Source organism: Salvelinus fontinalis, chromosome 22 (assembly GCF_029448725.1).
Source record: "Salvelinus fontinalis isolate EN_2023a chromosome 22, ASM2944872v1, whole genome shotgun sequence".
In the NCBI taxonomy this organism is placed as follows: Eukaryota; Metazoa; Chordata; class Actinopteri; order Salmoniformes; family Salmonidae; genus Salvelinus; species Salvelinus fontinalis.
Window position 1 is genome coordinate 22,398,815 of NC_074686.1, and position 17,594 is coordinate 22,416,408.

General features: G+C 41.2%; 1 protein-coding gene across 8 annotated transcripts in view; it reads right to left on the bottom strand.

Annotated features, from left to right (window-relative positions):
* Window positions 1-17,594, bottom strand: part of LOC129820036 (receptor-type tyrosine-protein phosphatase U-like) — a 299,258-nt gene that overhangs the window by 13,287 nt on the left and 268,377 nt on the right. For all 8 annotated transcript variants that reach the window (XM_055876850.1, XM_055876845.1, XM_055876847.1 and 5 more), the window contains 4 exons: window positions 2,232-2,329; window positions 1,502-1,618; window positions 1,037-1,191; window positions 595-730 (listed from right to left, as the gene is read on the bottom strand). In XM_055876850.1, coding sequence (XP_055732825.1) covers window positions 595-730; window positions 1,037-1,191; window positions 1,502-1,618; window positions 2,232-2,329 — 506 coding nt within the window. The remainder of the gene's footprint in view (window positions 1-594; window positions 731-1,036; window positions 1,192-1,501; window positions 1,619-2,231; window positions 2,330-17,594) is intronic.

A 17,594-nucleotide genomic window follows, 5' to 3' on the forward strand; every position in this document is an offset into this window, starting at 1 on the left:
CAGCAGACCTTTTTGCCACAGCTCGCATTGATGTGCCATCCTGGATGAACTGCACTACCTGAGCCACTTGTGTGGGTTGTAGACTCCGTCTCATGCTACCACTAGAGTGAGAGCACCGCCAGCATTCAAAAGTGACCAAAACATCAGCCAGGAAGCATAGGAACTGAGAAGTGGTCTGTGGTCACCACCTGCAGAATCACTCCTTTTTTGGGGGTGTCTTGCTAATTGCCTATAATTTCCACCTTTTGTCTATTCCATTTGCACAACAGCATGTGAAATTTATTGTCAATCAGTGTTGCTTCCTAAGTGGACAGTTTGATTTCACAGAAGTGTGATTGACTTGGAGTTACATTGTGTTGTTTAAGTGTTCCCTTTATTTTTTTGAGCAGTGTAGTATACCATATACAGTGGGGGAGGTCAGCCCTCCTCCTCTGGGGCTATGTTTATGCAGGCTTTTGCTTCAACCCCTGTGCTAACATACCTGAAACTAATCAGATAATACATGTGTTAGATTAGGATTGGAGGGAAAACCTGCTAGAGAGTGGCTCTCTAGGGAAGGATTGGACATCCCTGATATATAGAATATATTCTTACCTCTGTCTGTATCATGTTGATGCGTCTGGAGCAGAGGGTCTTGACACAGTTGTAGATGTCCACCACTCCCTCACACTCTGCCATATCCAGCATGACGTCCAGTACGATGTAGCAGCCTGTTCTGCCTGCTCCCATACTGACACATAGAGGAGAGAGGTCGGGGTAAGAGGTCAAGGGTTAGTGGTTAGTGATTGGAGGTCATATTCAGCATGACATCCAGCACGATGGAACAGCCTGTCCTGCCAGCTCCCATACTAACACACAGAGAGGAGAGAGGTCAGGGGTCAACAAGGGGAAGGGGTCAGGACATAAGGTCAGGAGCGACAGATCTATACAGGCTAAGCTACACCCAAATCGACAACTATAAAATAAAGAGAGTCTAAGACTTTTTTATGCAACACTGCTTCACACAGACAGGATGTGATGTAAGATGGTTCGTTACCTGCAGTGGACGACGACGGGCCCAGCATCGAGGGGTGTGGAGGCCTTGACCCGGCGTAGGAAGGCCAGCAGGCCTGTGGCGTGGTAGGGAACACCATGCTCTGGCCAGGAGGTGAAGTGGAACTGACACACCTCATGTTTCGCTGGGTAGCCCCTCTGGAGGGGAGAATACAGAGGGTCTAATCAATATCATGATCAACAAACAGACACAAAGTTGGCACAGTAGGACATTTATTAAGACCTCTTTATTTAAACATGAGGAATAACTCAAGGAACAATTAACATTAAAATGATTCATTATTTGTTAGATATCAATGCCTCTATAAAGGCTGTGTTCTCAATAAACTGCCTGGCTGAACAAATGGAGTAAACAAAACACTCTCAAATTGGATGTGATCCCAGGAACCAATACATTTTCAAATTATCTATAATTTGTTAGACAGAATGACTTTGACTATTCGCTCACCCGCTCCATAGAAAAGGTGCGAACAGTGTACTCGGCCAGTGTTTCCGTCTTCAGCAGTGTGATCTTGATGTCTCCATAGAGTTCACTGTCCTCGGGCCAATACTTACAGCACTTCATCTGAACACACACAACACACAGAACATTTGGACCTTAATCAGGGTCTACAGTCGGTTACACTTTAAACCAACATTCAAGAGCAAAATCAATATCAAATTATTATTTGACCATGCTTGTCACTTATGAACATTTTGAACATCTTGGCCATGTTCTGTTATAATCTCCACCCGGCACAGCCAGAAGAGGACTGGCCACCCCTCATAGCCTGGTTCCTCTCTAGGTTTCTTCCTAGGTTTTGGCCTTTCTAGGGAGTTTTTCCTAGCCACCGTGCTTCTACACCTGCATTGCTTGCTGTTTGGGGTTTTAGGCTGGGTTTCTGTACAGCACTTCGAGATATTAGCTGATGTACGAAGGGCTATATAAAATAAACTTGATTTGATTTGATTTTAATACAATACAGTAAGTAGCCCATGACAATCGTTCTTCTAGCCTTCCTGTTTCCAGTGAGAAAAGGTGGACGACTTTATGGTTGTAATCTGGTTGTCATTTCGACCAGTTTTGCCCACTGGGTTGTAGACTTAAAATACATAGCTATTTTATTTCACTGGCAGTTCTTCTATAGGCCTATGTAAAGAGTGGGCTTTCAAAAGAACCAAAAGGAAGAGTAACCTACCCTGCCCACCTCCACCAGTTTAGTGATCATGACGATACTGAAGCAATTCTCCTGCCACACCATCCTCCAGAAGTCATAGATCATCTCCTGCTTGGGACCTGAGGGGGAGGAGAGGAGGACGAGGAGAGGAGAAGGTGGAGGAGGAAGGAAGAAGGAGGGAGAGTATGAGGAGGACGAGGAGAGGACAATGAGTGGAGAAGGGGGAGGAGGAGGAGGATGACAGGAGGAGGAGGGAAGACAAAAGGAGGTGGAGGGGAAGGAGGTGGATGAGGAGGATGAGTACAGGACAAGCAGAGAAGGGGGAGGAGGTGGATGAGGAGGAGGAGGAGGAGGAAAGACAGGAGGAGGAAGGGGAGGGGGAGGTGGAGTATAAAAAGCAGGGATAGAGGGAGGAGAAATAGGATCATAAGTCAGTATAAATAGTAGCAATAACCATCAGGGTCGGGCCTGTAGAATCCATGCCAGAGACAAGAGTAACAGTATAATTTTATGAACCATGGCTCTCCACTCCTCTCGTTCCCCTCTCTGCTCTCCTAGCATCTGCTGGAAGACTGTCAATTCAATACACCCACAAATCCACAGCTGTTGTGCAAACAACAAACGTCATCAACATCACATTTTTCCGGTGAGGCTCAACTCAATCATAGAAATCTCAGAAATCTCATTCCCACTGGACGTGATAGCAGTTTCATTGATTTCATTACACTGTGAGCTTGATGATATCACACGCCTCTATGTCATACATCTGGTAGAATAATGTGAGGGTGAACAAATACCATGGCTTTTTTTTTATATAATAAAGTTCCAAATTTGCTTTATGAGTAGTTTGTGGGTCTTTCTCCATTCTGATTGTTTTACACAGTTCAATTCAACCCAAAATATTTTTCTGCATTTCCTGCACTCATTTGAGATAAATTCCATTCTGCCACACATGCATGATATGGACTAATAATCTAGGCCTAATCTTTAACCAAAAATCGCATTTGTGATTTGACTTGCGATTTAGATCAAAACACTTTGGTGAACTGTTGGAATCATGGAAATAGAATGATTATTCTAATTCTATAGTTAGAATATGTTAGTGGGCACTTGAATGCAGTGTTGTTTGACATGACAACGAATGAAAATGCCAGGGAGGAGTTATTGTGACACTGAAGGAACCAAAGTGTTGATAAGCGTTTCTTAGGGGACCCTATAATCTTTGGCTACATTTAATGTTTTCTCTTAGCTTCTTCATGTAGCGAACATATTCATGCTTCACATAATCCTCTTTGATTTAGAAGATACTGTTGCACAAACCACATGCTGATTTAGGTCTACACCATCACTGGTATTATCAGGCTGTATAGCTAGTTATGTTTGCTCTTACTCAGTACATTTAATAGCTAGATAGCCAGCTAACTAGCAATTAGCATTAGTGGCTAAGATGATTTAGGCTCAACTTGCGAAGAAAAGACAAACTAGTCATTTGCAATGTAAGAAACACAAACTAATAGTGTAATTATAGAACACTAGTGGATTTATATTAAGAATGACTTATTACTCATCTCATATGTATATACAGTATTTTATACCATCTATTGCATCTTGCCTATGCCGCTCTGCCATTGCTCATCCATATATTTATATGTAGATATTCTTAGTCCATTACTTCACTTAGATTTTTTTTGTATTATATAGCTGCTGTGGAATTGATAGATTACATGTTAGATATTGCTGCACTGCCGGAACTAGAAGCACAAGCATTTCACTACACTCGCAATAACATCTGCTAACCATGTGTATGTGGCCAATCAAATTTGATTGGATTTGCGAAGGAAAGTGAAAACAGCATCGTTGTCATCAACATTGTTGCATGAGCTGCATTGACCATGCAGACTGTACGCAAGTGTCTCGTGGTCGAGGAACAACAAATACTCCTTGAGTGACAGGGGGCGGAGCTAGGTCTGTGTGGAAAGTGGTATAGAGAGAGAGAGCGAGAGAGAAAGCAGAGAGAGATGACTCAAGTAGCAGAGTAAACTATAAAAATGGACGTTACACATGGCGTATCGCATGTAACAAACCAAACATTCAAATACAGTTATAGAAGGTAAAGTAAAAACCCAACCTGGTCCGTGCATTAATAGCGGTATATTGTAAAATACGGTATACCGCCCAGCCCTACTCTGAACCCACTGTGCATTATGTTTCCAGAGGCTGCTGTAGTTAGCATAGGGGTTGTTGTTTCTGCAGTTTATTTCACAGTTTGTCTTAACAACATGAAGCTGATAGAACAGTGTGATAGCTGCTGATGTAGCCCCAGGGCAGACTCTGCATCCTACAAGGCTCTGTTGTGAAGGCTGTTGGGTACAACAGGGAGAAGAGAGGAGAGGAAAACCTTGGCTGTCTTTGAGAACAGGGGTGCTAAGGGCACAGACTAACTGTCAGGGATGAGTTTTGTTCCCCCTGCTACTAGCAGTGTTTCTGTGCAGTGTTCCTACCATAACAGTGGATCGATCCTACTTGAGATTCCTAGCACCGATCACCCACGTGGAGTCTACTCTATTATTAACATGACAACATTTTGTTCCATTTTCAGCAGCACTCCTCACTGAGGGCCAGAGGGGCAGAAGGCCCAAAGGGCCAGAGGGCCAAGGCTGCCATAGGAGTGACACATTTGGGTGGATCCTCCCAGGGCAAATCTATATGCTCAGCGTAATGTTGCTGTGTGGACACAGGGCTTCAGAGAAACTCTTCTCCACTGCCTCCAACATCTCATCCTTGGACACCAGTTTTGCTCCAGGCACCTGCCTAGTGCCTACACACAAGTATACATATATACATGTATACACACGGTGTTAGTTCAACCTTCAATCTCATCTGGCCCGCTGTTGTTTTTACCATGAATTCTAAAATGTATTCAGTCTGCCTGAGTTACAGAGCTACATTGGCCAGTGGCTATGTAATATGTCGGCATAAGCATGTGTATACTGTAGAAGTGTGTGTGTGTGTGTGTGTGTGTGTGTGTGTGTGTGTGTGTGTGTGTGTGTGTGTGTGTGTGTGTGTGTGTGTGTGTGTGTGTGTGTGTGTGTGTGTGTGTGTGTGTGTGTGTGTGTGTGTATACATATATACACTGCTCAAAAAAATAAAGGGAACACTTAAACAACACAATGTAACTCCAAGTCAATCACACTTCTGTGAAATCAAACTGTCCACTTAGGAAGCAACACTGATTGACAATAAATTTCACATGCTGTTGTGCAAATGGAATAGACAAAAGGTGGAAATTATAGGCAATTAGCAAGACACCCCCAAAAAAGGAGTGATTCTGCAGGTGGTGACCACAGACCACTTCTCAGTTCCTATGCTTCCTGGCTGATGTTTTGGTCACTTTTGAATGCTGGCGGTGCTCTCACTCTAGTGGTAGCATGAGACAGAGTCTACAACCCACACAAGTGGCTCAGGTAGTGCAGTTCATCCAGGATGGCACATCAATGCGAGCTGTGGCAAAAAGGTTTGCTGTGTCTGTCAGCGTAGTGTCCAGAGCATGGAGGCGCTACCAGGAGACAGGCCAGTACATCAGGAGACGTGGAGGAGGCCGTAGGAGGGCAACAACCCAGCAGCAGGACCGCTACCTCCGCCTTTGTGCAAGGAGGTGCACTGCCAGCGCCCTGCAAAATGACCTCCAGCAGGCCACAAATGTGCATGTGTCAGCATATGGTCAGTTTGCAAATGTATTAAAAATAAATAACAGAAAAACCTTATTTACATAAGTATTCAGACACTTTGCTAAAAATCTAAATTGAGCTCAGGTGCAACCTGTTTCCATTGATCATCCTTGAGATGTTTCTACAACTTGATTGGAGTCCACTTGTGGTAAATTCAATTGATTGGACATGATTTGCTAATGCACACACCAGTCTATATAAGGTATAATATATAATTGTCAGTGAATGTCAGAACAAAAACCAAGCAGCATTGGCTGCAGCATTGAAGGCCCCCAAGAACACAGTGGCCTCCACCATTATTAAAGGGAAGTTTGGAACCACCAAGACTCCCTAAAGCTGGCTGCTCGGCCAAAATGAGAAATCGGGGGAGAAGGACCTTGTTCAAGGATGTGACCAAGAGTCCGATGGTCACTCTGACATAGCTCTAGAGTTCCTCTGTGGAGATGGGAGAACCTTCTAGAAGGATAACCATCTTTGCAGCAATATACCAATAAGGCCTTCATGTTAGAGTGGCCAGACGGAAGCCACTGGTCTGATGAAATCAAGATTGAACTCTTTGGACTGGACGCCAAGCATCATGTCTGGAGGAAACCTGGCACCATCCCTACAGTGAAACATGGTGGTGGCAGCATCATGCTGTGGGGATGTTTTTAAGCTGTAGGGACTGGGAGACTAGTCAGGATCGAGTAAAAGTTGACTGGAGCAAAGTACAGAGAGATCCTGGATGAAAACGTATTCCAGAGCGCTCAGGACCTCAGAATGGTGTGAAGGTTCACCTTCCAACAGGACAACAACCCTAAGCAGACAGCCAAGACAACGCAGGAGTGGCTTCGTAATGTCCTTGAGTGGCCCAGCCAGAGCCCGGACTTGAACCTGATCGAACATCTTTTGAGAGAACTGAAAAAAAGCTGTGTAGTGACACTCCCCATCCGACCTGACAGATCTGCAGAGAAGAATGGGAGAAACTCCCCAAATACAGGTGTTCCAAGCTTGTAATGTCATACCCAAGAAGACTCGATGCTGTAATCGCTGACAAAAGTGCTTCAAGAATGAATGTAATGAGTAAAGGGTCTGAATACTTATGTAAATGTGATTTTAGCTTGAATAAATTAGTAAACATTTCTAAACACCTGTTTTTGCTTTGTCATTATGGGGTATTGTGTGCAGATTGATGAGGGAAAAAAACTATTCAATACATTTTAGAATATGGTTGTGATGTAACAACATATGGAAAAAGTTGTTTTGTTAGGTTGCAGCCTTTTTGCTAATTAATTAAAAATAAAAACTGAAATATCACATTTAGAGATGTTTGACTGGGTTCCATGCTCTGGCTGGGCCACTCAAGGACATTGTCCTGGAGACTTGTCCTGGATACACCTGAGCTCATTTTCGAGCCTCATAGCAAAGGGTCTGAATACTTATAATACATCTGTTTTTTCTTTTTAATACATTTGCAAATATTTCTAAAAACGTTTTTCGCTTTGTCATTATGTGGTATTGTGTGTAGATTGATGAACAAAAATGTTTTAATACATTTTAGAATAAGGCAGCAAAGTAACAAAATGTGGAAAAAGTCAAGCGGTCTGAATAGTTTCCGAATGCACTGTATGTATGTACAGTCGTGGCCCAAAGTTTTGAGAATGACACAAATATTAAATTCCACAGTTTGCTGCTTCAGTGTCTAAATATTTTTGTCAGTTGTTACTATGGAATACTGAAGTATAATTACAAGCATTTCATAAGTGTCAAAGGCTTTTATTGACAATTGCATGAAGTTGATGCAAAGAGTCAATATTTCCAGTGTTGACCCTTCTTTTTCAAGACCTCTGCAATCTGCCCTGGTATGTAGTCAATTAACTTCTGGGCCACATCCTGACTGATGGCAGCCCATTCTTGCATAATCAATGCTTGGAGTTTGTCAGAATTTGTGTGGTTTGGTTTGTCCACCCTCCTCTTGAGGATTGACCACAAGTTCTCAATGGGATTAACTTCTCTAGGGTAGGTGGCAGCATTCGGAATTGTGGATGAAATGCATGCCCAAATTAAACGGCCTGTTTCTCGGGCCCAGAAGATATGATATGCATATAACTGGTAGATTTGGATAGGAAACACTCTAAAGTTTCCAAAACTGTTAAAATAGTGTCTGTGAGTTTAATAGAACTGATTTGGCAGGCAAAAACCTGAGAAGAATCGATTCAGGAAGTAGTTTTCTTTTGGTTTGTAGTTTTCTATTCAATGCCATTACAGTATCCCTTGACTTAGGACTCAACTTGCAGTTTCTATGCCTTCCACTAGATGTCAACAGTCTTTAGAAAGTGTTTCAGTCTTGTATTCTGAAAAATTAGGAAGTAAGAGCAGTCTGAATGAGTCGACCCTAAAGTTTCATGGAGCTTTTTCTTGCGCACAACCGAGAGAGTGCGTTTCTTGTTTACATTTTATATTGAAGACGTTATTGTCCGGTTGAAATAGTATCGATTATTTAGGCTAAAAACAACCTGAGGTTTGAATATAAACATCGTTTGACATGTTTCTATGAACTTTACGGATACAATTTTGATTTTTTTGTCTTCCCGTTTTGACTGAGTTTGAGCCTGTGGATTACTGAAGAAAACGCCTGAACAAAAAGGTTTTGGGGTATAAGAGACTTTATCGAGCAAGAGGAACATTTATTGAGTAAATTAATGTCTGCTGAGTGCAACCATATGAATATCATCAAAGGTAAGGGATTAATTTTATCTCTATTTCTAAATTGTCTAACTGTTCTATCTGGCTGGCTACTGTTTGTAATGATTTGTCTTGTGGGCTATGTTCTCATAATCGTAATGTATGCTTTCGCCGTAAAGCATTTTTTAAATCTGACACCGTGGTTGGATTCACAAGAAGTTTATCTTTATACCTATGTAAATTATGTTTTGTTTTCTGAATTTTTATAATGAGTATTTCTGTATTTGAATTTGGCGCCCAGCAGTTACACTGGCTGTTGAAGAGGTGGGATGCTACAGTCTCACGTGCCCAAGAGAGGTTAAGGTCTGGGGAGTTTCCTGGCCATGGACCCAAAATATCAATGTTTTGTTCCCCGAGCCACTTAGTTATCACTTTTGCCTTATGGCAATGTGCTCCATCACGCAGGAAAAGGCATTGTTCATCACAAAACTGTTCCTGGATGGTTGGGGGAAGTTGCTCTTGGAGGATGTGTTGGTACCAATCTTTATTCATGGGGGTGTTCTTAGGCAAAATTGTGAGTGAGCCAACTCCCTTGGCTGAGAAGCAACCCCACACATGAATGGTCTCAGGATGCTTTACTGTTGGCGTGACACAGGACTGATGGTGGCGCTCAACCTTGTCTTCTCCGGACAAGCTTTTTTCCGGATGCCCGAAATAATCGGAAAGGGGATTCATCAGAGAAAATGATTTTACCCCAGTAGTTCAATCCCTGTACCTTTTGCAGAATATCAATCTGTCCCTGAAGTTTTTCCTGGAAAGAAGTGGCTTCTTTGCTGAAGGCCATCCTCCAAAAGTCTTCGCCTCACTGTACGTGCAGATGCACTCACATCTGCCTGCTGCCATTCCTGAGCAAGCTCTGTACTGGTGGTGACCCGATCCCGCAGCTGAATCAACTTTAGGAGACGGTCCTAGCGCTTGCTGGACTTTCTTGGGCGCCCTGAAGCCTTCTTCACAACAATTGAACCGCTCTCCTTGAAGTTCTTGATGATCCGATACATGGTTGATTTAGGTGCAATCTTACTGGCAGCAATATCCTTGCCTGTGCAGCCCTTTTTGTGCAAAGCAATGATGACGGCACATGTTTCCTTGCAGGTAACCATGGTTGACAGAGGAAGAACAATGATTCCAAGCACCACCCTCCTTTTGAAGCTTCCAGTCTGTTATTCGAACTCAATCAGCATGACAGAGTGATCTCCAGCCGTGTCCTCGTCAACACTCACACCTGTGTTAACCCCACCTCTTTAAGGAATACCTAGGATAGGATAAAGTAATCCTTCTGACCCCCCTCCCCCCAATTAAAAGATTTAGATGCACTATTGTAAAGTGGCTGTTCCACTGGATATCTTAAGGTGAATGCACCAATTTGTAAGTCGCTCTGGATAAGAGCGTCTGCTAAATGACTTAAATGTAAATGTAAATGTTTTAACCTCTTTGGGCTCAAGGGGCAGTATTGAGTAGCCAGTTAAAAGGTGCCCATTTCAAAAAGGCCTCGTACTCAATTCTTGCTCGTACAATATGCATATTATTATTACTATTGGATAGAAAACACTCTCTAGTTTCTAAAACCATTTGAATTATATCTGTGGGTGAAACAGAACTGGACTTAGAGCAATTTTCCTATGTGTATGTCAGAATGCAGAATTTTGCTGGCTGTTCTGAGACCTGTGTATTAATTTGCCTGTCCTCTATTGGTTGAGATGCACTGCATACGCCTTCCACTGGGTGTCAGCGAATAGGGAGAGTTGAAATGGAGTTTCTACGTAGGTCCCAAAGGTTATAAATTGCTTGGAACCGAAGTGTCCCATCTTTCCACTCTTCGCTCTGACGCAGGGAGGGTCTCGGCATGTCATTTTAGAAGCTCCCGTATTAGCTCCTAGATATATCCGGCTCTGTTTTTATTCGATATAGGTGTTGAAGACATCGTAATGTTGTTATTTTAAACCGAATTATATCAGTTTATGTCAGTATATTGCGATTTTCGGGTATTTATTTTCGTGACGTTTTAGGAAGTCGGGTATCTCTGGCCCACATGGCTATTGTTTACTGCTAATTGCAACGTTGAAGACGACGTTCTCCAACCTAGCAACGATTATTTTGGACAAAGGACACATTTCCCAAGATTCTGATGAGATTCATTGAAAAGTAAGAACTATTTATGCTGATAATTCATTGTTCTGTTGAAAAATGTCAAATGCATAAGACGCCATTTCCTGCAGTGTAGCCTTGCGTTATCGCAGCCTGTATTGCGCAGTAAGGTTAATTTAAAAAATGTAATTCAGCGATTGCGTTAAGAACTAATTTTTCTTTCAATTGCTGTCCAACCTGTATTTTTTTAGTCAAGTTTATGAATAGTTATCGATAAGAAAAGGTGCCTTTACAAGATGGCGCCGGACAGATTGCTTGACACTATGGACACTATTCTCATTGTATAAGCACGATTTGTGCCGCTAAATATGCACATTTTCGAACAAACTCTATATGCATTGTGTAATATAATGTTACAGGACTGTCATCTGAAGAATTCTGAGAAGGTTAGTGAAACAATTAATATATTTTGGTGGTTTATACATTATAGCTATTTTTGCCTTGAATCAATGCTGTTGTTATGTATGCCATTGTGCAAAGCTAATATCACGCTATATTGTGTTTTCGCTGTAAAACACTTGATAAATCGGAAATATTGTCTGGAATCACAAGATGCCTGTCTTTCAATTGCTGTACACTATGTATTTTTCAGAAATGTTTTATGATGAGTATTTAGTTATTTGGCGTTGGTGTCTGTAATTTTTCTGTCTGCTTTCGGTGCAATTTAAGCTGCAATGTAAACTATGATTTATACCTGAAATATGCACATTTTTCTAATAAAACATATGCTATACAATAAATATGTTATCAGACTGTCATCGGATGAAGTTGTTTCTTGGTTAGTGGCTATTTATATCTTTATTTGGTCGAATTTGTGATAGCTACTGATGTAGTAAAAAACTGATGGAGTAAAAATAGTGGTGTCTTTTGCTAACGTGGTTAGCTAATAGATTTACATATTGTGTCTTCCCTGTAAAACATTTTTTAAATCGGACATGTTGGCTGGATTCACAAGATGTGTACCTTTCATCTGGTGTCTTGGACTTGTTAATGTGTGAAAGTTAAATATTTAAAAAATATATATTTTGAATTTCGCGCCCTGCACTTTGAGCTGGCTGTTGTCATAAGTGTACCGACGTCGGGCTTGCACGCCAAACAGGTTAACGAGAGAATCACTGACATGGTGTCAGCTGGTCCTTTTGTGGCAGGGCTGAAATGCAGTGGAAATGTTTTTTGGGGATTCAGTTCATTTGCGGAGAGGGACTTTGCAATTAATTGCAATTAATCTGATCACTCTTCATAACATTCTGGAGTATATGCAAATTGCCATCATACAAACTGAGGCAGCAGACTTTGTGAAAATGTATATTTGTGTCATTCTCAAAACTTTTGGCCACGACTGTATATATATATACATATACATATATATATAATAGAGAGAGAATATGACCTCAGACATTTTTCTGCATGTTTTAAAAAAATAGATAGATTAAGAGTTAGACAAACTTGGATTTTTTGGCAGGGACATATACAGGATGCTACCCTAAACAACATAACCTTCACTCCAAATCAAAACTCCAAACCTACAACCTGATTTTGGACGGAATTACCTGGAATTTCCTGGAATGCTTCCTACACCGACGGGATATTATTCCCAAGCTATACAGCAAATGCTCTGTCAAACAAACAGAAACCTGAAAACACCATCCAACCTGGATCTGAGTGAGTAATGTTTAGTCTGAAGCTATTTTGCTACTTTCAAACGCCAAGAAGAAAAATACATTACAATGATAGATTTTACTTTATAAGGATGAATGCTAAGGCTACCAAGCTTGCTAGGAAAAAGAGATACAACTTAAATTAGCACTGACTTGTGATGCGAAAGGTGTCAAAGCCCAACAATGGCAGGAGAGCACCAACCAAATGGAGAGGCCTTAGAAGCACCCTCCTGCTCTTCAGAGGTAATACAAATACAGTACCCTGTGTATGTAAAGAATAATAAGACATGAAAAGAGTACAAAATGAAGCTCCTTACGGAAAATCAAGAGACACTTTTTGATGACTATTATAAAAATGGGAACAAAAGCAACCTTATCTTCCACACAGACCATCCCCTGGCATGGCACAGTGCTATATTAACACACTACCCCTCAGGATACTAGACAACGAGGACTCTGAGTCATCTAATATAAATCTTTGTAAGTCTGGAACAGTATTGGTACAGGGCAACCGCAAACAGTTTCAGCTGGACTTTCACGTAATCAAAGAAATAGCTCAGCAGGAGAAGCTCTCCCATGAGAAAGATACCCCCACCGAGAGCGGATCAGACCGGATCTCTTCATTACATAAGCCCACAGATGAGCAACCCCAAGCGGAAAGTCAGCCTCCTAGCACAGAATACCACTCCCTCATTGAAATGAGGAATACATTCACCCAGCTGGAGGTAAGGCAGGTGGAGCTGGAACAGCAGGTGATTACATTCCAGTCAGAACAGACCCAGAAAACAGTCCAGCACAACAACACCCCCTTAACTAGACCTGGAGAGCTGGAGGGGGAGAGAGTCAGGAGTTTACATACACTTTAGCCAAATACATTTAATCTCAGTTGTTCACAATTCCTGACATTTAATCAGAGTAAAAACTCCCTGTCTTAGGTCAGTTAGGTTCACCACTTTATTTTAAGAATGTGAAATGTTAGAATAATAGTAGAGAGAATGATTTATTTCAGCTTTTATTTCTTTCATCACATTCCCATTAGGTCAGAAGTTTACATACACTCAATTAGTATTTGGTAGCATTGCCTTTAAATTGTTTAACTTGGGTCAAACATTTCAGGTAGCCTTCCACAAGCTTCCCAAAATAAGAATTTTGGCCCATTTCTCCTGACAGAGCTGGTGTAACTGAATCAGGTGGGTAGGCCTCCTTGCTCACACACGCTTTTTCAGTTCTGCCCACAAATAGAATATAGGATTGAGGTCAGGGCTTTGTGATGGCCACTCCAATACCTTGACTTTGTTTTCCTTAAAACTTCTTGCGAATATAGGGGGTGCTGTTTCGACTTAGCATAAATCGGTCTTCAGATTAAACGGCTTCCTACTCAATTCTTGCTCGTACAATATGCATATTATTATTATTATTGGATAGAAAACACTCTCTAGTTTCTATAGCCGTTGGAATTTTGTCTCTGAGTGAAACAGAACTCCTTCTACAGCACTTTTCATGTCAGGGAGTGAGATTTCAGAAATCTTGGCCCCTGCTCCCAGGTCGGTTGTAAAGTCCCTGTAAATGCTATGGAGATTAAACACTGCCTACGTCTTTTATAGCAATTTATATCCGTTTAGGGCGATTTTATGGCATTTCTGTGTGATGCACTTTGAGGAGCTGGGCACTTTTCGAGTGCATGGTGAACGTTAGTGGCCATTTCGACGGGACAAGAGGACATCTTTCGACCAAAAGACGATTAGAGCGGAGAAAGGATTCATTGCCCAAGATTCTGATGGAAGAACAGCTCATAGTAAGAACTATTTATGACGATAAATCGTGTTTCTGTCGAAAAATGTTAAACGCTTATGCCGCCATTTTGTTTGGTGTAGCTTCGCTTGGCGCAACCTGTATTGAAAAGTAAGGATAATTTAAAAATGTTATTCAGCGATTGCATTAAGAATTAAATTGTCTATCAATCGCTGTCCACCCTGTATTTTTTAGTCAAGTTTATGAGTATTTATGTATAAGACTAGATCACTGTCTAATATATAATATTCTGACCAGCTTAGCTACTTTTCTCATTGTCTAACCATGATTTTGGTGCCTAAATATGCACATTTTCGAACAAACTCTATATGTATGTTGTAATATGATGTTACAGGAGTGTCATCTGAAGAATTCTGAGAAGGTTTGTGAAAAAATTAATACATTTTGGTGGTGATAATGCTATCGCTCTTTTTGCCGTGAATCAATGCTGGGGTAATGTTTGCACATGTGGTATGGTAATATAACGATTTATTGTGTTTTCGCTGTAAGACACTTAGAAAATCTGAAATATTGTCTGGATTCACAGGATCTGTGTCTTTCAATTAGTGTATGCCGTGTATTTTTAAGAAATGTTTTATGATTAGTAATTAGGTAATACACGTTGCTCTCTGTATTTTTTCTAGTCGAGTTGTGATGGTGGGTGCAATTGTAAACTATGATTTATACCTGAAATATGCACATTTTTCTAACAAAACCTATCCTATACAATAAATATGTTATCAGACTGTCATCTGATGAGGTTTTTTCTTGGTTAGTGGCTATCAATATCTTTATTTGGCCGAATTGGTGATAGCTACTGATGCAGTAAGAAAATGGTGGAGTAAGAAAATTGTTGTCTTTTTCTAACAGTGGTTAGCTAATAGATTTACATATTGTGTCTTCCCTGTAAAACATTTTATAAATCAGAGATGATGGCTTGAATCACAAGATCTGTATCTTTCATTTGGTGTCTTGGACTTGTGATTTCATGAACATTTTATTTTATGATATCCTTGTAACTTTAGGCTAGGCTATGCTAGTCAGCTTTTGTGTTGGGGGGGATCCCGGATCCGGGTTAGGGAGGCGTTAGAGGTTAAGCCATTTTGCCACAACTTTGGAAGTATGCTTGGGGTCATTGTCCATTTGGAAGACCCATTTGCTACAAAGTTTTAACTTCCTGACTGATGTCTTGAGATGTTGATTCAATATATCCACATAATTTTCCTGCCTCATGCCATCTATTTTGTGAAGTGCACAAGTCCCTCCTGCAGCAAAGCACCCCACAATATGATGCTGCCACCACATGCTTCACGGTTGGGATGGTGTTCTTCGGCTTGCAAGGCTCCCCTTTTTTCATCCAAACATAACGATAGTCATTATGGCCAAACAGTTCTATTTATGTTTCATCAGACCAGAGATAATTTCTCCAAAAAGTACGATCTTTGTCCCCATGTGCAGTTGCAAACCTTAGTCTGGCTTTTTTGTGGCGGTTTTGGAGAAGTCGCTTCAAGGTGTAGACTTGGCAGAATCTATACAGTATATTTGATCTCTCAGCTTCCCTATCAATCTAAAAATGTCAAATATAAAACCAAAGAAAATGAACAACAATGACAAATGGTTTGATGAAGAATACAAAAACCTAAGAAAGAAATCGAGAAACGTGTCCAACCAAAAACATAGAGACCCATAAAACCTGAGTCTACGCCTTCACTATGGTGAATCACTAAAACAATACAGAAATACACTACTGAAAAATAAGTAACAGCACGTCAGAAATCAGCTCAACATAATTGAAGAATCCATAGACTAACCACATCTGGGAAAATCAGAAAACACTAAACAAACAACAACAAGAATAGTTATCTTTCCAAAATGGAGATGTATGGGTAAACCACTTCTCCATTCTTTTTGCCTCTATAACAAAGAACAAACAGCAAACACATATACATGATCAAATACAAATCTTAGAATCAACTATTAAAGACTACAACAACCCACTGGATTCTCCAATTACCTTGAATGAACTACAGGACAAAATAAAAACCATCCAACCCAAAATGGCCTGTGGTGTTGATGGTATCCTCAATGAAATTATAAAATATACAGACAACAAATTACAATTGGCTATACTTAAACTCTTTAACATCATCATTAGCTCTGGCATCTTCCCCAATATTTGGAACCAAGGACTGATCACCCCAATCCACAAAAGTGGAGACAAATTTGACCCCAATAACTACCGTGGGATATGAGTCAACAGCAACCTTGGGAAAATCCTTTGCATTATCATTAACAAAAGACTTGTACATTTCCTCAGTGAAAACAATGTACTGAGCAAATGTCAAATTGGCTTTTTACCAAAGTATTGTACGACAGACCACATATTCACTCTCCACACCCTAACTGACAAACAAACAAACCAAAGCAAAGGCAAAGTCTTCTCATGCTTTGTTGATTTCAAAAAAGCCTTTGACTCAATTTGGCATGAGGGTTTCAAATCAAATCAAAGTTTATTTGTCACGTGCGCCGAATTCAACAGGTGTAGTGCTTACTTAGGAAGGTGTAGTGGTTACCGACCATTTCGAATCCCACCATACGTTCTCCGCAATGCAATCTGGTTTCAGAACTGGTCATGGGTGCACCTCAGCTACACTCAAGGTCCTAAACGATATCTTAACCACCATCGATAAGAAACAATACTGTGCAGCTGTATTCATTGACCTGGCCAAGGCTTTCGACTCTGTCAATCACCACATCCTCATCGGCAGATTCGATAGCCTTGGTATCTCAAATAATTGCCTCGCCTGGTTCACCAACTACTTCTCTGATAGAGTTAAGTGTGTCAAATCGGAGGGCCTGTTGTCCAGGCCTCTGGCAGTCTCTATGGGGGTGCCGCAGGGTTCAATTCTTGGACCGACTCTCTTCTCTGTATACATCAAGGATGTCGCTCTTGCTGCTGGTGAGTCTCTGATCCACCTCTATGCAGACGACACCATTCTGTATACTTCTGGCCCTTCTTTGGACACTGTGTTAACAACCCTCCAGACGAGCTTCCATGCCATTCAAATCTCCTTCCGTAGCCTCCAATTGCTCTTAAATACAAGTAAAACTAAATGCATGCTCTTCAACCGAATTCTGCCTGCACCTGCCCGCCCCTCCAACATCACTACTCTGGACGGTTCTGACTTAGAATATGTGGACAACTACAAATACCTAGGTGTCTGGTTAGACTGTAAACTCTCCTTCCAGACTCACATCAAACATCTCCAATCCAAAGTTAAATCTAGAATTGGCTTCCTAGTTTGCAACAAAGCATCCTTCACTCATGCTGCCAAACA